The following is a 22,047-nucleotide window of genomic DNA, read 5'->3' as shown; positions in this document are numbered from 1 at the left end:
CCCAAACAAGGCGGAGTGGGACTGGGGACGGTGCTTCCCCTCAGAGCCACACACGGGCCCCAAAAGGCTGGGCACTGGACAGACCACATCTGGCACTGCTGTAGGGCCGTGTCCACCTTCCCCAGCACCTGCTTGGTCAGAGATGGACCTGCAGGCTGGCTGACTGCCTTGTTCCGGTTTCCCAGGTGGGGCTCACCCCAGCCTGCAGACATCCCCATGGGGCTGTAACAGGTGCCCTCGGCCTGGCCACGGGAGCAGTACTGAGCAAGGCCGACCTCCGGCACTGCTGCGGCCAGTCTGCAGTGTTAGCATCTGGCCAAGGGGAGCAGCTTGTGTTTGGTGCAAAGCTGGAGGACGCCAGGGGAAAGCAGCAGCATCACAGTGGCTGAAAAGAAGCACTCAGTTCATCTCTTACCTAAATATTTAGATCTTTAATTTCTATTTTACTATCTTTTAAACATGATATTGGTATATAAGATTGTTAACAGATGATTTTAGTAAAGAAGTGGCATTTCATTCTTAAAAAGCAAGTGAAAGAACTCAGGAGTCCGAAGTGTGGGGTGAGTTGTTGGTTATGGTGCCATCACTGAGGCATTGCTGCCACCTGGTGACGGCAGACCTCAAGGGCAGGCTGTGTGAGTGCACAGCCCCAGTTCCCTGACTTCTGACTTCCTGAATCAGAAGACTGACGAATGCTGGGGGGTGGGGGTGGGGGTGTGACACTGTCATGGACACCACCTGCCTGAGCTGGCCTTTACAGTCAGATACTTTTCCAGATTTACTGTAGTGATTTTGCAAGGTGAGCTGGTAGCGCTTGGGGTGGACCCACATGCAGGGGCCAGCGCGGGCAGGCCTGGGCCTCGCAGGCCTTGAGGGTGTTGCACTGAGGACAGATGCACACATTGCAGACACGGGGCAGCTAGGAGTAGGGCCACCACACCCTTCAGAATCCAGCTTGGCCAGGGAGCTGGGGCAGGGTGGGCGGTCAAGGCTGTGCAGGGCTGCCCGGGCCCTTGTAGACGACCTTCTCCAGGCCATCCACCACCTGTGAGTACTCAAGGAACGAGCTGAAGTGCGTGCACTCGAAGCGGCTGTTCCCACGCACGTACTCCAGGAACTCTGGTGTCCCTGGACAGATGACGTTGTCGGCCAGCAACACTGTCCCCTTCCGCAGCAGGCCACACTCCTGCAGGGACAGACGGACGGTTGGAGGAGGTGAGGGTGGCCTAACCTTGGGTCAGCCCTGCACCAGCTCCTCACTGGCAGCAGCCACAGCAGGAAATGGCTGTGCTGGGCCGGGGTCTCCTTGCTCCTCCTGCATCCTCAGTACAGCAGGTGCTTACTAAGCACTAGCTGGAAGTGTGAGTGGAGGAGGTGACGGGGCCAGGATTGGGAAAGCCACAGTGGTGACTGAGGCCAGTGGGTCCCTTGGTCACCGGGTGCCAGGAACACGGGGCTCCTCCAGGTCAGATGCCTGGTGCCCAGTGTGTGGGCTGCTGTCAGCGGTCACTGGAGGTTCAATCCGCCCTGACCAGGGTGACTGTTGGGGGGCAGAGATGGGGCACACCTCCCCACCCACCCACAAGCCTGGCCCTTGGGTCCACTCTGAGGCACCCCATTTCCACCAGCGCCTGGGGCCTGGGCAGCTGGCCAGTGTTCCGGGCCTGGGCTCTGCAGAGGGAGGAGCGGCTGGACCTCCCGGGTCCCTCTGCAGTCTCTCTAAGCTGGGGGAGGAGATGCTTAGATTACATCAAAAATCAAAAGAGGAAATACCTCGAGAGGAAATGTTTGTCTGGGGGAGGGGGTGAAGGGACAGCCCAGTTGTTCTGTTGGTAGCTCAGAGTTTTCTTTACATGATCATTAAATAAAAGTGAGGAAAAAAAAAAAGCAATCCCAAACACAGAAAGCAAAATCAAGCAAGGGCCCCAGGTGTGTCTTAAGTTGCCAGTTGCCAGCCGGACCACAGGGACAGACGGGCACCCCCTGGTGACTTAGGAATGCGAGGTCCACTGTGCAGCCCTTGAATCTCCCTGGTGGTGGCTGCCTCCCTTCCGGCCCATGGGCTGAGGGGGAGGCCAAGGTCCCTCAGGCCAGAGTGGAAAACACAGCTGTGAGATCAGTGAGGCTGGGACAACCCATGAGCCAGAATTTGAACAAAGTACCTCTATTGAATCATGGAGCATTTCTCTTAGAAAAAGAAAAGGAACTTCCCAGCAATCTTGATGAGAAAGGGCAGCCTGGGAGCAGGCGCCCCCCCACCCCCGCCCTGCCCAGCCCCAGGAGGGCATCTCAGGTCTGGGCAGGAAACGCCCAAGGCGAGCTGGAGCTCGTTCTGAAGGACGCAGGTGGACAAGGTAGGCTCAACAAGTCAGGCGCTAAACCCACAGGTTACAGAGGAGGGATGCAAAAGCCGGGCCGCCCGCCTGGGGACAGAGCCCTGGAGAGTTCTGGCCAGAAGCCCACATCCGAGTAAGACTGTGTGCTGGCAGCAGGGAGGGAACGGCATTCAGAGGACCAGAGCCGGGTCCACTGTTCCCTGACCCTCCCTCCTTCCGCTCAGGGTGTGGGCTGGGCTGAGACTCTGGCCACTGTGTGGCTTCTGTCTGTCTCTGGCTCTGGGGGAAGCCAGCTGCCCTGCTGGGAGGACACCCAAGCAGCCTGTGGAGAGGCCCGAGCAATGGGGGACCGAGGCCGCCTCGAAGCAGCTCCTGGTCTGAACGGCCACCTTCCCTGCCAGCCCCTCACCCCAACCCAGGGGGAGCAGCCAGGCCCAAGAAGAGCCCAGCTGCAGGGCTTCAGAGTGCACGTTCCCAATTCACAACTTTTTTTCTTTTGAGATAATTACCAGCTTTGAACAAGTGGCACTGAGAAAACTATTAGTTTCCTAGTTACTAAGGGCAATATTTGCTGCTTTTCTATCAATGCAGGCCCCGTAATTATCACACACCCCAAAGCTGCTGAAACCTCCCCTCCCGGTGACGCAGGCCCAGCTGCTCAGTTGCCCAGATGTGCTCCCTGCAGCCGCCCCCGCTCTGGCTCGAGGGCCTCTGTGCCAGCCCCCCCACTGCCACCTGTTCTCAGCCAGCACAGGTCCCCGTGCAGCTCCTGGTCTGGGTCCCCTGCACCGCCACCTCTCCCCACTCCACACAGCCAACAGGATCTCTCCGGAAGACAGGTCTAGCCTGCCCTCACCTGCCTGAAGCCCTCCTCCGTGCCCTGCCTGTGTGGTCAAGGCCTCCACACACAGCCCTGGCCCACTGCCCCCACCCTGCCCAGTCCCCTACCATCCCGCACCCTCTCACACACCCCCAGCCAGGGCTGGTTCCTTCTCGCCACGTCCAGGCACCAGGCCCACCACACCCACGCCAACACCACTGGTGCAAGGTCCTGCCTGGCCCCAGCTATGGCTCAAGCAGCCGTGTCCCCCACGCCCACAGTCCCCCTGTGCCGGGTGATGCCCGGCCTGTGGGGGAGCTGAGGTGGGCGAGCAGGGGACTGACAAGGGTCAGCCCCATGTGGCTGCCGGGCTGGAGGCCATGGTGGGGCAGAGCGTCCCCAGCTGCTGTGTCCCCTTGACCGCCCGGGAGGGACAAGGTGGTGGTCATCAATATTGAGCTCCACTCACCTGGGTGCGAGGCAGCCCCCTGGCTACCACGTGGTGCCGGAGGAGCAGCTGGCACTGAGGCTGGACAGCCTGGGGGTGGGCACGGGGGGGGGTGGGGACGCAGGGGGCGTACAACAAGGAGTCTGGGGAGGAAGGTGGGCAGGAGACGCGTCTTTCCCTGGCCAGCACCTGCCACCCAGTCAGGAGAGCCACGTGGCCACTAGGCTGCCTCCCTCTTGCCTCCCCAGCCCAAGCCCTTGCAGCCCCAGGTGTTCACCCCTCCCAGCCACCCCGGCACAGGCTGCCCTGCAGGGATCCCCCTTCCTCCAGTCTCCACCCCACCCAGGGCCCCGCACTCCCCTCCATGTCCTAAATGCAGGCAGGCTGGCCCAAGCCTCCTGGGCCCCCAGGGCCGCCCTCGGCAGGGCCCATTCCGGCCAGGCGGGCGCAAGGCTCCTGTCAACTATGAATTGGCATTTTCCGTTGGCACTTACCATCTACCTCTACAAGGATTAAATCATTTACTGCTGCAGCTGCTGACTGTCCACACTCCCTGAAACGAGTTCAGGTAGAGAGCTAAAATAAGGCACTCTGTGCTCTGGGAAAAACTGGCAGAACAGGTCTTCAGATAGATATTTTCAGGAGAAGATTTTATGAGCCCAATTCTTGTATCTCCTTGTATCTAGAAAAACACTAAAATCCTTCATGGTGATGACTGCTCCTCGTGACTAGCAGAAACATTTGGCAAAAAAATATGCACTCGATTGCATGTACTCCCCCTTCACCAAAATCACATATATACTGACCTTCCCCCCCTACCTCTTTAGAACAGTTTCTCAGAGCTATCGGGGGTCCTGTCTCCCAGGCTGCAGCTCTCATGCAGCCCCAAATAAAACTTAACTTGCTACTCTCACATTGTGCAATTTTTTTTAAGTAGACACTCACCTCCAGGAGGAGCATGTCTGGCAGGTACCGGTCCTTCCAGTGATCGAGGAAGACCATGTCCACAGTGTCCACGTCATATTTCTTCTTCAGTTGGGGGATGATGTCCTCGGATGCCCCGACGACAACGGTCACCTGAAACAACAGACCCCCACCCGGACCCCTGAGAGTCCAAGTGGCTTCTGGGAGACAGGTTCCTGCTCTGCCCCTCCCTCTGGGGGCCTTGGGAGTCTCCTGCTCTGTGGACTGGGGCTGTGGGCCAGCTGGGTAAATGTGGCCTTGAGCCGCCGGGGTGTGGCCCAGGCCCTTCCTGCCCTCCTGGCCCCGGAACCTGTGTCCACATCTGTCACCCTAGGAATGGTGCCGCACCCTGTCCTGCAGGCCTGCGAAGTCCACCATCTGCTGGGTGATGGCGGCGTAGTCAGGGTTGAGCTCAATGGTGAGCAGCCGGGCGCCGGGCAGCAGCAGGCGGGCCATTCGCACGGCCGAGTAGCCACAGTAGGCACCCAGCTCCAGCAGCACCGAGGGACGCTGCTCCCTCAACACGGTGTCCACGATCTGGCCTACGGAGGGGAGTGGGGTGAGCAGGCAGGGGGTGACCCACCCCAGTCCTGGCCCATCTCCTTCCTGACTGAGCAGCAGCCCCTCCCAGTGCCTGGCCCCTCAGGCCTCTGCTTTTGTACACGCTGCTCCCTCTCTTTTCCACCATTCCTCCCTGCCCCCAACTTGTCCTAACCCAGAGCTGCCCTCTGTGGAAGCCCCCAGACGTGACAGACGTGACAACCACTGTCCAGCCCCCACTCTGCCCCCAGGCTGCACTCAGAGCCTCCCTGGCTCCCTTGAGCTGGACACTGTCAGAAGGTCCAAGGGGGCTGGACAGTGGCTGTCATGTCTGTCCCCAGGGCCTGACTCCAGGGGGTGTAGTGTGGCACTCGCCTGTGCCCCAGGCTGGAGTCCAAAGGTCAGGAGGCAGCCCGGGGGGCTGGTGCCTGTGCCTGGCAGAGTCCAAGGGTCTCCATACACCGTCAGGCCCAGCCAGGACAGCCAAGGACCCACTACCCACCCTGTGCTGACACCTGGCTCTGCCTGACGGCCTGCGAGTGCAGGGCCCACGTGGAGACTCTGCTGTTGCCTCTGACTGGCGATGGCAAGGGGCCCCCTGAACAGCACCTCCTGGAGGGGGGGTTTATCAAATGTCCCACCCTCCCGTGGGGACAGTGACGTGGGTGTCGGGGCTCTGCACAGCCCCTGACCCTCACCTGTGCTGGTCGCACTGCCCACCTTTCTTGTCGCCCACGTTCATAGCCCACTCCTTCTGCGAGCAGTAGGCGTCGATGGCGTCCAGCACGCTCTGCGGGTCCCCGGCCACAGCGTGCTGCAGCACATGGTGCAGAATGCGCTGCTCCTTGCTGTTGCCCATGAGGAGGTTGCGGACGGGGTGCAGGACAAGCTCGTTCCAGCCAATGATGAACAGGCCCCAGAGTCGCAAGGCCTGCAGCAGCCACAGGAGCGCCAGCAACACCAGGCCAAGGGCGCCAGCTGCCAGCAGCAGGGGTGGGGCCTCCAGCATCTGTGATGGGGCAATGGGCGGGGCTCTACCCGGCGGGACTCCTGGGAGCACGTGGTCACCACGGTGTTAGTAACCTGCCCTCCTGGCTGACCCACGCTCTCAGTCTGGGGTTGCTGCCACTGCCACCCCCCCCCCCGCCACCCCCCTGTGCTGATGGGGGTACAAGGTTCAAGAGGCCAGCCACATGCCTGGTGGCCAGCTCCAGGTGAGCACAGCCACAGCCCCGCCCACCTGCAAACCACTTCCTGCTGGGGCGGGGGTCGGGAGCGGGCGTGTCTGGCTTCCCCCAGCCCCGTGGCTTCCCAGACAGCCCTGACAAGGGACACAGCTGGCCTGAGGCTTGTTTACACAGCACAGGGGAAGCCAGCCTCACGCACAGCCCCCTTGGGCACTCACACTCGGGACAGTCCAGGAGCTTGTGTGGCCCTGTGAGTTTCCAGAGAAGGACACAGGAAGCCCCCAAGTCAGGCACATAGGGCACAGCCCATTGGCTCTTCCCGTAGGGGACGACCACACAGGGTCAGTCTGTCCCCTCTTCCCCTTTGAGGAGGAAGGCCACCCTGCCACCCACACCACAGTGGAAGCGAGACAGGCCTCCCCCTGGCAAGTGACCCTTTGGGCAGGTAGCTGGGGTCCCAGTCAGACGAGGGGCCCGGGGCCCCTGAGACACGGCAAGGCTGAGCTGGCACAGAGCAGAGACCTTAAAATGGAAAAGGAGCCTGGAGGGGTGGGATAGGGAGGGTGGGAGGGAGGGAGATGCAAGCGGGAAGAGATATGGGAATATATGTATATATATAACTGATTCATTTTGTTGTGAAGCTGAAACTAACATACCATTGTAAAGCAATTATACTCCAATAAAGATGTTAAAAAAAAAAAATGGAAAAGGATGAAAGACAGAGGAAGGTGGGAAGCTTCCATCGGGGCTTGCGGTCACGCAAGGGTCATGCACAGGAAGGGGCCACACAGGACCCTGCTCCCCGAGAAGCTCCCATTGGGAAAGGCACATGGGAAAGCGGGCAGGCCAAGGATCTTGGAGGGGAGACCCCTCGAGGACAGCTCAGGGCTTCAAACCCCAACGCCCTGGACCACGAGGAGGGGGCCTGGTGGGCAGAGCAGGGATGAATAGGGGAGCATGGACATCCAGATGTCTGAGTGGTCTCAGGCTACATGGCCTATTTACACCAGGCACAGTGAGCACGTGGTCAGCAGGTCAGAGTCTGCACACACAAAGACCCAGGTGGGGCCCACGCCCTGCTCTGCTCCCAGGCCACTGACCAGACCTGCCTCCTCAGCCGGCTCTGCCCACCACGCCCCTCCTCTGAGCTCAGCAGCAAAGCAGATGGAATTTGTGCGGGGTTGTCCTGCCTTTAGGTAATTTAAGCAGGAACCATAACCTGAAGGTGACCAGAGTCCTGGCACGTGGGCCCCTCCCGGAGGCCGGCCTGGCCCTCAAGTGAGAGCAGAGAGGCAGTGAGACATAGCCTGGAGCGTCCCCCAGTCCGGACACCAGGGACAGCCTCCCTGGTTTCCCTGGTCCTGGCACTGCCCTGCAGGCTAAGGAGGCACATGCCCCATGGGGCAGGACGCACCACCACCCAGGAGGCAGGTGGGGGAATCACAGGGGAGGCGCCGTGGGTTAAGGCACAGCGCTTTCTTCCAGGGACAGGTGACAGGACTCAACAAGGAGGGGCCGAGTGGCCTGAAGTGACCAGAACTGCTCACTGTGCTCCTTTCTGCGGGCTTAGGAGCCCCTAACCACACCTGTGTTGCTTTATGTATCATGACTATCTTCACTAGCGGTGGTGAGATGTTGGATCATTTTGATTTATTCTCTGGGTTGATGAAAAAAACTAATAAATGTTACACATAAATATCAAAAATAAGAAAGAATATTCCGGGGACTTCTCTGGTGGCTCAGTGGCTAAGAATCCGCCTGCCAATGCAGGGGACACAGGTTCGTGCCCTGGTCTGGGAAGATCCCACATGCCGCGGAGCAACTAAGCCCGTGCACCACAACTACTGAGCCTGTGCTCTAGAGCCCGCAAGCCACAACTACTGAGCCCATGTGCCACAGCTACTGAACCCCACGTGCCTAGAGCCCGTGCTCCGCAACAAGAGAAGCCACCGCAATGAGAAGCCCATGCCCAGCAACGAAGACCCAACGGGGCCAAAAATAAATAAATTTATTTAAAAAAAATAAAAAGAATAAAGCCACTGAAGGAAGCCACACTTGGAGGAAGCGCTTCAGGGCCGTGGAGAACCCTCTGTGGGGAAACAAAACATGGAGGGCTCCTCTTGTTTCAGGTCTTCGTACCCAAGTGTCTTCTGCTCTGCCCTTCCAAAGAGCCACGGTGAGGTCACTCGGTATACCCAGCGGTGGCCTTGGGACCCTAGGATCCCAACACCCTGCTTGGCTCTGGGCCCAGGGTGGGAGATAAAGAGCCCCAGTTACCCTGAGAGGAGGACAAAGGGGCCGTTGGCCAGAAGGTAAGAGCCGATGACCGAGGGGCACCCTCAAACCCTCTGTTTCTGTGTGTCCTAAACACGCATGATGGAAGGTTTTAAGGGGCTTGCAAAGCGCACTTTCCAAACATGGTTCCCGACCACAGTGAGGGGAAGGGGCAAAGCTGTGCAGGATGCTGTATCCTGTTCCTGGTGGCTCTCGCCTCAGGACAGGGGCAGTCCTGGGAGAGGCTGCCGTGGAGATCCGGTTTTGCTGAGGAGGCAGGACCTTCATGAGGCCTCCACAGGTGACACATTTAGCATCATGATAGTGAGAGGGAAGTTGAGGGAGACACAGATAAATGAAAAGACATCCCATGTCCATGGACTGGAGACTTGACATTGTCAGGATGTAAATAGTGCCCAGCGTGACCCTCAGATACAATGCCACTCTCACCAAAGAAGTCCAATAGCATTTTTGCAGAAATAGAAAAATCCATCCTAAAAGTCATATGGAATCTCAAGGGACCTACAATAGCCAAAACAATCTTGGAAGAGAACAAAGTTGGAGAACTCACACTTCCTAATTTCAAAACTTACTGCAAAGCTATAGTAATTAACACACTGTGGTACAGACACATAGAACAAACGGACAGAACTGAGAGGCGGGAAACAAACCTTCACGTCTATGATCAAATGATTGTTTTACAAGGTGCCAAGACCACTCCATAGGAAATGGTTCTGGGACAACTAGAGTTCCACCTGTGAAAGAATGAACTTGGACCCTTACCTCACACCATATACAAAACTAACTCAAAATGCATCCAAAACCTAATTTTAAGAGATAAAACCATAAAACTTGTAGAAGAAAACGTAGGAGTAAATCTTCATGACCTTGAATTTGGCAATGGATTCTTTGATATGACACCAAAACCACAGGGAACAAAAGAAAAACAGATAGACTTTCATTAAAATTAAAAACTTTGTGCATCAAAGGACACTATCTAGAGAGCAAAGGACAACCCAGGGGATGGGAGAAAATATTTGCAAACCACATATCTGATGAGGGTTTAAAATGCTGAATATATATAAGAATTCCTACAACTCAAAGACAACAGCCCAGTTAGAAAATGGGCAAAGGACATGAATAGACATTTCTCTAAAAAAGATACACCAACAACCAATAAGCACACAAAAAGGTGCCCAACATCACTAGTCACTAAGGAAATGTAGATCAAAGCCACAAGGTACAACTTCACACCAATTAGGATGACTTCCCCAAAAAAAGGGAACATAATGAGTGTTGGCGGGGATGTGGAGAAATCGGAAACTCGTGCACGGCTGATGGGAACGTAAGATGGAGCAGCTGCTGTGGAAAAAAGCTGGTGGTTCCTAAAAATGTTAAATATAGAGTCACCATATGACCCAGCAATTCCACTTCTGGGAGTGGACCCAAGAGAAGTAGGAGCAGGGACTTGAACCTGCACTTGTCCACCCACGTTCTGAGCAGTGTGAGTCACAGCAGCCGAGGGACGAACGAATGGAAACGGACGAACGGACAAAGTGTGATCTATCTGCACACTGGGGCATCACTTGGCTATTAAGATGAATGCAGCCCTGATTCATAGCCCACAAGGAAGGAAGTGCTGACACCCTGCTACATCACGGACGGACCTAGAGGACATTATGCTCAGTGATATAAGCCAGACACAAGAGGATAAATACTGAATGTTTCCACTCATATGAAATACCTACAAGAAGCAAATCCACAGAGACAGAAAGCAGAACAGAAGTTGCCAGGGGCTGGGGAGGAGGAGGGTAATTACTGCTGAATGGGGACAGAGCTTCTGCCTGGGATGATGAGAAAGTGCTGAAAATAGCGGCAATGGTTACACAACTATGTGAATGCACTTAATGCCACCGAACTGTATGCTTAGAAATGGTTAAAATGGTAAATTTTAACTTATGTATGTTTTACTACAGTAAAAACAGTGGAAAACCAAGAAAACACCTTGTTTCTGGTCCTCCCTATTCCAAAAAGAAAAAGGGACACACCGCTCCTCACTAGGAAGCAGGATCCAGAAAAACCAGCCCAGCTCCCAGTCTCTGTCCTCTGGCCACCTGCCCCCTGAGACTGGGTGCCTGGTGGCAGCCTGCTGCCCGCCCACAGTGCACACTCACCCGCTTCTGGGAGGAGGGGAAGGCCTTCTTGTCCTGAGCTTCCTCCGACACCTCCAGTGTACGTACATACCCTGCATCCATCTCCCCAGAGACAGCACGTGGACCTGGGTGAGGGGCAGGCCCTCTCTCCCAAAACCACTACAGCAACAGCCCACCCCGCAAACCTTCCTTATTATAAGCCCGTTATTTTTATGGCTGCGTTGGGTCTTTATTGCTGCTCACGGGCTTTCTCTAGTTGCAGCGAGCAGAGGCTACCCTTCGTTGCGGTGTGCAGGCTTCTCATTGGGTGGCTTCTCTTGTTGCGGGGCCCAGGCTCTAGGCACACGGGCTTCAGTAGTTGTGGCTCACGGGCTCTAGAGCGCAGGCTCAGTAGTTATGGCGCACAGGCTTAGTTGCTCTGCGGCATGTGGGATCTTCCTGGACCAGGGCTCGAACCCATGTCCCCTGCACTGGCAGGCAGCTTCTTAACCACTGCGCCACCAGGGAAGTCCCAAGCCCGTTATTAAGTGTTCTCCCTGCAACCCCCAAACCTCGCCCTCCCTCATCTCCTATCACCACTTATCCTCCTGGAGATAATCCCCCTAAGGGCCCAATGCAGACACTGGCCAGGGCCCTGGCCCCCCTCAGACCCAGGTGGGGACCGGCATTCAGGGCACGGACAACCAGAGCCATGGGATCTTCAGTCCCGGGGTTCCAAGGCTTGTCTGAAAGGTCCATCAAGACACTGGGAATGCCTCTGGCCCCTCTGCAAAGAGCTGAATGTGCTGTGGCACCCGGGTGGCCCTCCCCCTGTCTGGAGAGCAGCAGACGCCTGGGCCTCAGCCACACTCGTGGGGAAGCCGGCGGGGGGGGGGGGGCATATGGCACTTGTGTGGGGGCTCCAGGAGCCACACAGGCCCAGCCAGCCTCCCGGAGAAAGGGCTTGAGGGGCGCAGCGTCCCCAGAAGGCAGGCCTCAGAGCACAGGCAACAGTTGGGGACAAAAGGGTGGGTTGGCCAGGGTCCTTGTGAAGGGGGTCCAGGAGCTGGCTGCCCAAGCTGGGGGTCTGCCGGGGACACGCAAAGCTGTGCGCTCAGGCACTGCCCGTGTACACCCCGTGGGACGCGGAGGCCCAGGGACCACAGGCTCATCTCCCTTCCTTGTGATTCTGGCTCCAGACATGTCCGCAGACCACAGTGAGGACAGGTGCTGCCCCTGAAGCAGGGGGCAGGGGAAGGCCAGGGCACCTCCTGGGCTGGAGTCCCTCCTGGCCCTTGGGGGCCACTCTGCTCCTCCCTGGGGACTCCCTGCAGCCCCGCTGACGGAGCAGCACTCGGGCTGCCTCTGCCCACTTCCTCCTGGTCAACACAGCATCCTTGCTAAGGATAAGGTGGTCTGAGTGGCTCCCCTTCGCACTCCCTCCTCCCCCAGCCCCTGCCTCCTCTGCTCTCTGTCCCTTCCCAGCATTTTCCCTCCCCCAGCCCCTAAAATCCCCCAGTCCCTGAAACCTTGGGCCCTGCCCCACTGGGGGCTCTCAAGGGACTCAGGGACCCCGGAAAGCAATCACCTGAGGCTGAAAAGGAAAAAAAAGTGAATTGGAAATATTTAGTCTACGCCTCCCTATGTATATATCAGTGAAGAAAAAGTCTTAAAGGTGTCCCCACAGATGCTGGTGGGAAGCTTTAAGGCCTCATATGGAACAGGTAATTAGCCTGCCCCACCTGCCACAACATGATTCGGATAAAAATATAAAACGAAGCAAAGACAAGGTCCAACTCTTATATAAACTAGTGAGTTTTATATAATTGTATTTATGCCTGACGCATAGCTAAAATTTTTTTTAAAGAAAACCATCTCTGTTTGCATGTTTATGCAAGATTGTATGTTTTTATATATATATATGATATTTCCCTACCTCCAGATGGTATTACCAAATCATGTTATAAAATTCCTTAAAGGAGTTCTATCCTAATTGGCTTCGAGAGGAACAAGCACTTACATAAATTAAATCTTCCTAAAACTCCCGAAATATAAGAACCAACTCAACTGTTTTACCCGTAATTTGGTAAATCTTTGCTAAATAAAGTTCCCATAATTTGGTAAATCTTTGCTAAATAAAACTAGTTTAATATTGTTCATTTCATAAAACAGGTGTATCTTTAGAGTTGTCAACATTAAACATAGTGCAAATATACATTTTTATTCTACTTGGTTTACTGGTCAAATAGCTAATATTTTATCCACTGGACACTTAAGATTTTACACATAAGTTTGATTTTAATCAAATCTAGTCACTATTCTGACAAACTTTATTTCAATAATAATTGTGTTTTATAATGTGTCTGCCTAAAAACAGTTTCCAAAATCTTTTTGGTAACTTGCAACCTTAGAGTTATGCCAAGTTAAGTTAAATAACAGATATTCATTGAATATCTAAATAATTTCTAAATAAGATAAAGTGTTGAGGATTTCCCTGGTGGCGCAGTGGTTAAGAATCCGCCTGTCAATGCAGGGGACATGGGTTCAAACCCTGGTCCAGGAAGATCTCACATGCCGCGCAGCAACTAAGCCCGTGCACGACAACTACTGAAGCCTGCGCGCCTAGAGCCTGTGCTCAGCAAGGGAAGCCACCGCAATGAGAAGCCCACGCACCACAGAGAAGAGTCGCCCCCACTCGCCACAACTAGAGAAAGTCTGCACACAGCAACAAAGACCCAACACAGCCAAAAATAATTAATCAATCAATTAATTAATTAAAAAAGATAAAGTGCTGAAACATTCATTATTAGGCATAAGTTTATATACTTTTGGCTTCTCATGTTTATATGATACAAAGAAGCTAAAGACATTTGGGTGTGTTAATAAACATATTCTTGCCACAGTTAAACAATTTGTACTGTCAAAAGCATCTACGTCCAGATTACGAGATGTTATATTCATAAAATTTGCTAATCTGCTACAGAATACTGGGATATGACAGACAATTTGCAATTGCCAACTTCCTAGTTTTCTCTGTAAAATAAAGGTTGCTAATGGTTAAAAATTATAATCAATGTGTGAGAATAAAACTACTACTAGATACAAAGCAAAGGGAAACAACTTGGTACACAAAGTTGGAAAATAGGATATGTTCTTATGTGAAAAGTATGCAGAGAATGTAGGATGTGTTTTTGTTAGGGAAGGAGAGTCATTTTGTCCTCAAGTAAAATAAAAAAGAGGGAAACAAACCTGAATGGACATAGAAAGTGGTGGAAGCTTTGTGGAAAAGGAATTTTGTGTTGTGAGGTTACAGCTGGCTAAGGTTAAATGGATTTGTATATGAAGTTTTCTTAAATGAGCTTTACCATCAATAGCATACTGATACAAAACTAGAGCTTGGTTTCCTCTCTGTTAAAATGAGATTTCTTGGATTATTGGTCTGCTTTTAATAAGAGATTGTAAAAGGTTTCTCTCTACCTTTTGAATAATCTTCCTAGGAAAAAAATCTGTGTCTTAAAATAATTCCCTGTACCCCTAGTTGCCACTCGGGAGAACTGAGTGTCCCCCCTGGTCAAAAACCCAGGTCTGCAGTCCTGTTTCCTCCTGTTCCTACTTGTGAGCTCCCGTATTGTCACTTGGTTAAGGAGATAACTGAGTCTTGTTCTGCCATGAGCTGGGATCCTATTTAATCAAGTGTTCAAACCTTCTGACATTTGGGACAACTCTGTCTTCCCCAAATAAATCCTAAATGAAGTCTGGATCTCAAAATGGCTTTGGGATTTCCCAGAGGGTCCTTGGAAAATCTCAGTGGTTTGTACTTTTACCTTGTAAAAGAAGGGATGTTAAAAATAATTAGGTCTGTCTGTTATGGTGAACTGCATGGGAAGCACTGTCAAATAAGAAGTGAATCTTAACTTTCCATATGTTATATTTGTACAGGTAAACGCTATTAATATAAATATTTTAGAAATTTTGCTTGTTTTCCATATGTTCTGGTATAATGTTATCACTCATAATTATAGTTAATATTTAAAGTGGTGTGTATGTTACAGAAACACCCAAATTTCCTTGTCAATTGTGTTTTTATGATGACCTCTCATCAGTTGTTTTTTTTTTAGTTTTTAGTTTGGGGTGTGTTGGGTCTTTGTTGCTGTGCATGAGTTTTCTCTGGTTGCGGCGAGCGGGGGCTACTCTTTGCTGCAGTGCACGGGCTTCTCATTGCAGTGGCTTCTCTTGTTGCGAAGCACAGGCTCAAGGCGTGCGGGCTTCAGTAGTTGTGGCATGCGGGCTCAGTAGTTGTGGCACGCAAGCTCTAGAACGCAGGCTCAGTAGTTGTGGCGCACGGGCTTAGCTGCTCCATGGCATGTGAGATCTTCCTGGACCAGGGCTCGAACCCATGTCCCCTGCACTGGCAGCCGGATTCTTACTGCACCACCAGGGGAAGCTCCTCTCATCAGTTCTTTAACCACAGCCATTTTAAGTCTTTTGTCAGCTGCAGGTAACTTTGTTTCACTCTGATGTTTCTCCAAAGCATTTGTAATCAGCTACAGGCCAGGGGGCTTCATCCTCAACAAAAAGGGCCTGCCTCAGAGACCTGCGGAAGGACTGGGCAGGGACCTCGGGCAGCGCCATCCCTCTGGACTAAGGATCAGAACCCAGAACCCATAACTCTAGTGGAGAAACCCATGGGCCCAGGAACTGCTCTCCCAAGATCAAGCAGAACGAAAACTAACTACATGACACAATGTTCATTGCAGCTCTATTTACAATAGCCAGGACATGGAAGCAACCTAAGTGCCATGGACAGATGAATGGATAAAGAAGATGTGGCACATATATACAATGGAATATTACTCAGCCATAAAAAGAAACGAAATTGAGTTATTTGTAGTGAGGTGGATGGACCTAGAGTCTGTCATACAGAGTGAAGTCAGAAAGAGAAAAACAAATACTGTATGCTAACACATATATATGGAATCTAAAAAAATAAAAAAATGGTTCTGAAGAACCTAGGGGCAGGACAGGAATAAAGACACAGACGTAGAGAATGGACTTGAGGATGCGGGGAGTGGGAAGGGTAAGCTGGGACGAAGTGAGAGGGTGGCATGGACATATATACACTACCAAATGTAAAATAGATAGCTAGTGGGAAGCAGCCACATAGCACAGGGAGATCAGCTCGGTGCTCTGTGACCACCTAGAGGGGTGGGATAGAGAGGGTGGGAGGGAAATGCAAGAGGGAGGAGATACGGGGATGTACGTATATGTATGACTGATTCACTTTGTTATAAAGCAGAAACTAACACACCATTGTGAAGCAGTTATACTCCATTAAAGATGTTAAAAAAAAAACAACTAACTACATGAGACTAAGTAAACTGACAAAGCATGATTATAATTTTTATGGCTTCTGTTTAGAATACTGTAGGCTCTTTTCTTTTTTAAGAGTTATTTGTTTATTTTTTAAATTATTATTAATTTGGTTGTGCCAGGTCCTAGTTGTGGCAGGCCAGCTCCTTAGTTGCAGCTCGAGGGATCCTTAGTTGCGGCTCACTGGCTCCTTAGTTGTGGCATGAGAACTCTTAGTTGCAGCATGCATGTGGGATCTAGTTCCCTGACCAGGGATTGAACGCGGGCCCCCTGCATTGGGAGTGCTGAGTCTTATTCACTGCACCACCAGGGAAGTCCCTTGTTGGCTTTTTAATGTCCCATTTTCTGGATATTAGAGAAAAAAAAAAAACTTTCCCTTTTCTCTTAAGCTGTCTATGACTCATAACAATCTAGTAAGTTATACTTCTGTAAACAAAATTGAAGCATTTGTTTTTCTCTGCACCTGATCCCTCCAAAAATCAGCAACTATTATTGGGTATCCTTATTTTCATGGCAATATAGTTATTTGCATAGGTTTAATAAGACTCTGTCTTCTTTGTGATAGGACATAACTGAAAACATTGGTTGTATTACCAAGGAATGTCATGTTTGAAAATGACACATGGACTCAGCTATGACCAGATGGTTCTAAGGAACTGCAGTCACTTTATGGAACCAAGGCTTAAAAAGCCCTCTGGGAAAACCCAGCCTGGTGCTGGGCATCCAGGGTCCCCAGTCTCCCAGGGAGCGAGGAAGGTCGCCTCCTACAGGCCTAGGAACCCTGGGATATTGGGGGAACCTTGAGCAGAGAGGAGTTCACTCGAGTCTACAGGTGAATTCTGCTGGCACTTTCTTGACTTCCTAGTCTTGGAAGCTTTTAAATGTTCAATCTGAGATTCCCTGCAAAAAATTCCACGAGGCAAACTTTAAAAGGGCTGTGTGTCAACCATTATTCTTGCTGCACTTACATAAAGAATCAGCCCAAATCTAGTGAGACCGGAGCTATTTTGTAAACAAGAATAATCTTACTTTATCTTTGATCAAAAATGGAAGTGACTACAGACAGAAATTTTGTCTCAGTGGAGAAAATAATACACCTTGTGGGTCATCAGAGTCCAGTCCTGTCTGTTGCCTTTGAGGTTTTATTATCCACCTGTTCGCTGGACTGCACTGCCAACTTACACATTTGTCAGCATTCAACAGATCCCCAGGCCTTTCCATTTCCTTCAATATCTGATACACCTCTCCAAATATCAATTTTTCCCATTTTCCTCCCTCTCTCCTGGTGTGACTGCCCAGACCCATCCTGGTACTCAGGTGTCGTGTAGCTGCCCTTTTCCTCCAGGGTCTGAAAAAGCCCTGGAAGCTGAAGGGAGATAAGGTGGCAAGAACTTCAGAGAACCGGTCACCACTGCCCATCACATGTGGGCCACTGTGTGAGCCCACTGGGATGCCCACGTCTCCCGGGCTCTGCTGCAGATGGAAGTAGCCTTGCCTGCGACTCTGAGGTCTCCACGTCACCACAAACATTCACAGGCAAACCAGGAAATCTAGTGGACTGCCACCGCAGCCTCACTCCACCACCTAGAGACTTGAGAGCTCAACGTCTAAAATCTTCTCAACTGGCCGGCCTCAGGACTCAAAACCCGGGTTTACTGTTGGCTCCGACCATTCACTAAGGAGACGCTCCCTGACAGAACCCAGCCAGGCCCCTCTGAGCCCTCTTCTCCAAGAGGCCTCCTGTAAAGACTGGTACAAACACTGACTGCGTTTCACAGCTAGAGGCCAGTTCCCTACAATGCCCTGGCCTCCCACGGTGCCCACCTGACAAGCTCATCACTTCTAGCAACACCGCCCAGCTTCTGCAGGAGGGCAGGAGTCCAAATCCAGTTGGCAAGCTCAGGTGGGAATCACATGGACCCACACCTCTTAGCACTTTTTGTATTTTCCACCCCCTGAGTCTCGAGCCCCGATGCCCCCCCACCCACACTTAAAAGGCCCAGTTGCCTCTGAGCAAGTTTGGAGGGTGCTGGGGTCTTTCCCCAACTGTGCCATTACCAATGTCCTCTGTGTTTATCTGACCCACTCTCCTGGCAAGCCCCTCAGACCCCTCCAGTAGTGGAGGCAGCAGCGTGCAGGAATCCCACTGTTCAAAACTCAAAGGCTGGTCTGGGGCAGGTCCGGGCCCAGGCTTCCCCTTCCTGGTAGGGCCACCATTCCCACAAAAGGTAAGGCCCCAGGGCACCCCGGGGCCTGCCAGAGCTGCCAGTTGGCTGAGCCCCTCGCCCAGGCCCCCACAGTTCTCCCTCTCCGAGGACCCAAGGACAGTCAGACCCTGACTCTGCAACCCATTTCCATGGCCAAGCCCTCCCAGAAACCACCACGCCTGGGGTCGGGGTCTCCAAGCCCTGTGGTGGCCTCTGTGCCCAAGTGGACTTTCTCTCTGCAGCACGACTCCCCCTTCCTCCACCAGCCTGGTGCCACCGCCCCCACCCATGTCAGGAGACCCCACCGCTTGTCCAGAGAGCCCCTCACCCCAGGTCCTGGGACCCACCCCAACACCTACCCCACTTAAGGTCTAGAGACTCCACCTCATGTCCGGAGACCCACTCCAGATCCGGGGACCTCGCCACTCTAGGTCCCGGGACCCCACCCCAGGTTGAAGCCCCCCTCCATATCCGGCGACCCCGCCCCAGATCCGGGGACCCGCCCCCCCTATTTAGGGTCCGGAGACCCCACCTCACCTCCGGAGACCCACCCCATGTCCAGGGACATTCCCCGCCCAGGTCGGAGCCCCCACCCCCAGGGGGATACCTCCACCCGGATCCGCCCCCCATTCGAGGCTCCTCGCCCCGGGTCGGAGCCCCTCTCCCCGTCCGGACCCCACCGCCGGGTGGGCCCCTGCCCGCGCACACCAACCTCTCGCGTCTCCGTTGGTCGTCGGCGCAGGCAGCGCGGCGGGCAGCCCGACACGGCCGAGGCCCCAGGCGGCGGCTGCGGCGGCGGCTATGGCGGCGCTGCTGGGACCTGTCGGGCGCTTCCGGTGGCGTGTGCGGGCGGTGCCGGGCGGAGCGCGGGGCGCGGCAGGTCTGCGGGGCGCGGGCTGGCGGGCGCGGGATTGGGGTCCGCGCGAGGAGGCGGGACGGGGGCCGGAGGGGTCCGCGCCGGCGCCCTTACCCGCTGGGAACAGCGCGGGGAGAGTGGCCGCCTCCCGATCCCCCGGCCCAGCATTACCTGTGGTCCCGACGGTGGCTCATCTCCCGAGGTCACCAGGTTTCGCGCCCTGCGCACCCCACTAGCCAGACCTCCCACCTCCTCCCCAAGGCCCCGTGGGCGCACACAGCAGGTGCTCAATAGATTCACGTGCAGGGAATCAAGGAGGGGACGCTGAGTCCGGCGGTCTGCGCTCTGGGTGCCATAGGGGAGCGGAGCACACTGCTGGTCCTCCTGGAGCCACCAAGGGTCATGGACCAAACCAGACAGCAATCCGATGACAGCAAGTGCTGGGCCTGCTAGGGTCCTGAGCACCGGCTGGGCACACAGGGCGTGTGTGGGGTGGGGTGGGGTGGTGGTTCCCGGTTGGGGGGCTCCCCCAGAGCTGGCCACAGTGCCACCATATCTGCCACCATAGTGTGGCTGGTCCCACGCATGACAACATGCTCCCCACCACATCCCTGCAGGGACCATCCCCCAGACCCTACCCCTGGACTGCCCCACAGGGAATGAGTGCTGAGGTGCTGGAGCAGGGACGGGGGAGGGCTCCTTCACGGATAGGGTGCTGTGGGAGGAATATTGGCAGCCCTGGCCAGCTGTGTGCCACCCTGGCCTTGGGGAGCAGGGCTAGGTAGCCCTGCGGAGTCTGGGGAGGCGGTCACCAGCTCCTGAGGTGGGGACGGAGGGCTGCTCTTGGTGGCTTTGCTGGCCCCTGGGCCCCCCCTTGCTGCACGTGTCAGGCAGGACCTTCACGATTAAAGCCCTCAGCCCTCATGCTGCAGCTGCTGTGACAGCCCAGACCATGCAGGCTGGCAGGAGGCCATGCACCCAGAGTTCTGCCCCCACGCTCAAGGGCAGAAGGGGGACCCCCAGGGCCAGGGTGAGGAGGAGCCAGTAGGGCCTGGGGACGGTGCCAACACCTAGTCAGCAGGGTCTGATTTTGAGCCTCAGCCTCCACTTCAGCCCCGGAGCTCCTGATAGGAACATGCCTGCCCCATCCAGGCAGGGGGGTGGCAGAAGTGGCCCCTGAACAGGAGCCAGAGTGACCATGATGCTGGTGTCACCTGCCCCCGAACCCCTGCTGCCAGCAGAGAGTGAGCAGGGGGGACAGCTGTGCGGATGCTCCCCCAGGTGGCTCCCGAGGTGGCCAGTGGCCTGTGGGTTCACGGGGGCCTCCACCTCCCCAGAACGCTGTGCCCGAGGCCTCGCCGTCCTGGCGGGGCTCCGCTCTTTTCAGGCCCTGTACCAGCCACTGAGTTCAGGAAGGAGCAGAAAATCAGAAGAGGGTGGGCTCAGGACACAGGGGCAGACACACCTTCCCGGCTGAGCCCCTGCATGCGGGGAAGGGAGCCAGGCTGTGAGGTGCCCCAGGGTACCCCATAGAGTGCACGGGTGCGTCCCCAGCTGACACCCTAAGGGCAGCACCCGCCCTGCCCGTCTTGGGGTCCTTCAGAGTCCTTCCTCCTCCACAGGCTACCCAGACCCCCCAGGTGTTTAAAGGCAGATATCCTGCAGTGGAGCCTACAGAGGCCCCACGGAGGCCTCTGCCAAGTGCTTATCAGACAGAGAGGGCTGCTGGGCGTGCACGTGGGGAGAGCCCACCGCCAAAGATAAGCCCACAATCCACGCGGCCAGCTGCTCGCGCTGCCCTCTGCCTGATAGAGTGGGGCTGTGGGGTGACACAGCCTAGACCCTGTAGTGGCGGCAGGAGGGATGGGCATCTGCCATGGAAGGTAGGGATATTCTCCTGGTCAGAGCTTCCCTGAGCAGCGGATATGAGAGAGCACCTGGATGCAGCCCCTAGCTGCCTTGACCTCCCCGCCTCCCTCCCCACGTCCTGATGATCTTCTGTTATTTCTTCCTCCCTCCACGGGGAGCAGGCCGGAGCCTGGTGCTGAGGGTCCCCAGCTCGGGGCTCTCACAGGTTGGCCACACCTAAGGACACACCTGCCCTTGCCGTCCCCCTGCTTCAGTCGTCTCTGGCCTGCCTTCTGTGCCAGCATTTACAGGAGACGGATAGCGGCTTCTGCAGGGAGGAAGGACTCCAGCTGCCTGTGTGCCGGGGGCAGGGGTGGAGGGTGCAAATGGCCTCCAAGGAACCCAGAGGCGTTTCAGAGCCGCTGTCCTGCCAGGCCCTGCCGGGCACTGAGAGAGGCCAGGCCGTGTTGCCCAATGCAGGGGCCGCCCTTGTTCTCCCTCACTGGGGACAGAGGGTGACCTTTACAACGGAAAGACAGGTGGAGTCAAGACAAACGTTTTAATCCCGTGTCTACTAGAACGTTGGGTGAAGTTGAGTTCAGGGCAGTCCCGCCAGTTCAATTACCTTCCTGATGTGGGGAGGTGGGGACTACACCCCTGCCAGCCTCACCTGCTTAGTCTCGGGATCTGGGCAGACAACATGCACCCCGTCATTGCCTCCTGCCTGCTGGGGGATGTGTGGTCACCCCATACCATCACAGGACGGGACTCCGATCCCCTAAAGTGGACCCTGTACCACATTGGAAACTGTGGCCTCCTGGGATCGCGCCCCAGGCTGCTCCTGGTCCTTCCTTCTCAACGTCTCCCCCTCACTCCTGCAGGGCGGCAATGCTATGACCTCCTGGTGATTGGCGGAGGATCCGGCGGCCTAGCCTGTGCCAAGGAAGGTACGTGTCCTGTGTCCTGCATCCCGCCAGCATGGCAGGGCCTCCAGGCTTCTGGGTCCCCTGGAGAGGGCAGTGGTGCTCTCCGGGCTGGGTGGGGATCCTCCTGACCAGCTACGAGC

General features: G+C 54.9%; 2 protein-coding genes across 6 annotated transcripts in view; one reads left to right on the top strand and one right to left on the bottom strand.

The window, feature by feature from the left end:
* Positions 1–403: 403 nt before the first annotated feature.
* On the bottom strand, positions 404–19,119 carry COMT (catechol-O-methyltransferase). 2 transcript variants are annotated; one of them, XM_060028575.1, is made up of 5 exons: positions 18,990–19,119; positions 5,828–6,116; positions 4,916–5,109; positions 4,550–4,681; positions 404–1,186 (listed from the first exon to the last, which is right to left on the bottom strand). In XM_060028575.1, the coding sequence occupies exons 2-5, from the start codon at positions 6,114–6,116 to the stop codon at positions 986–988; spliced, it is 816 nt and encodes a 271-aa protein (XP_059884558.1). In that variant the 5' UTR covers positions 18,990–19,119; the 3' UTR covers positions 404–985. The 2 variants fall into 2 exon arrangements, with proteins under 2 accessions (XP_059884558.1, XP_059884556.1); XM_060028573.1 differs by having other exon boundaries at positions 5,828–6,157; positions 18,990–19,092.
* TXNRD2 (thioredoxin reductase 2) overlaps positions 19,068–22,047 on the top strand; it is a 34,520-nt gene continuing 31,540 nt past the window's right edge. For all 4 annotated transcript variants that reach the window (XM_060028572.1, XM_060028570.1, XM_060028571.1 and 1 more), the window contains exons 1-2: positions 19,068–19,157; positions 21,863–21,928. In XM_060028572.1, coding sequence (XP_059884555.1) covers positions 19,079–19,157; positions 21,863–21,928 — 145 coding nt within the window. In that variant the 5' untranslated portion in view covers positions 19,068–19,078. The remainder of the gene's footprint in view (positions 19,158–21,862; positions 21,929–22,047) is intronic.

The sequence above is a fragment of the Delphinus delphis genome, chromosome 13, assembly GCF_949987515.2.
Source record: "Delphinus delphis chromosome 13, mDelDel1.2, whole genome shotgun sequence".
Lineage (NCBI taxonomy): Eukaryota > Metazoa > Chordata > Mammalia > Artiodactyla > Delphinidae > Delphinus > Delphinus delphis.
Note: the sequence above shows the minus strand (reverse complement) of the source record. Positions and strands in the feature narration are given on the sequence as shown.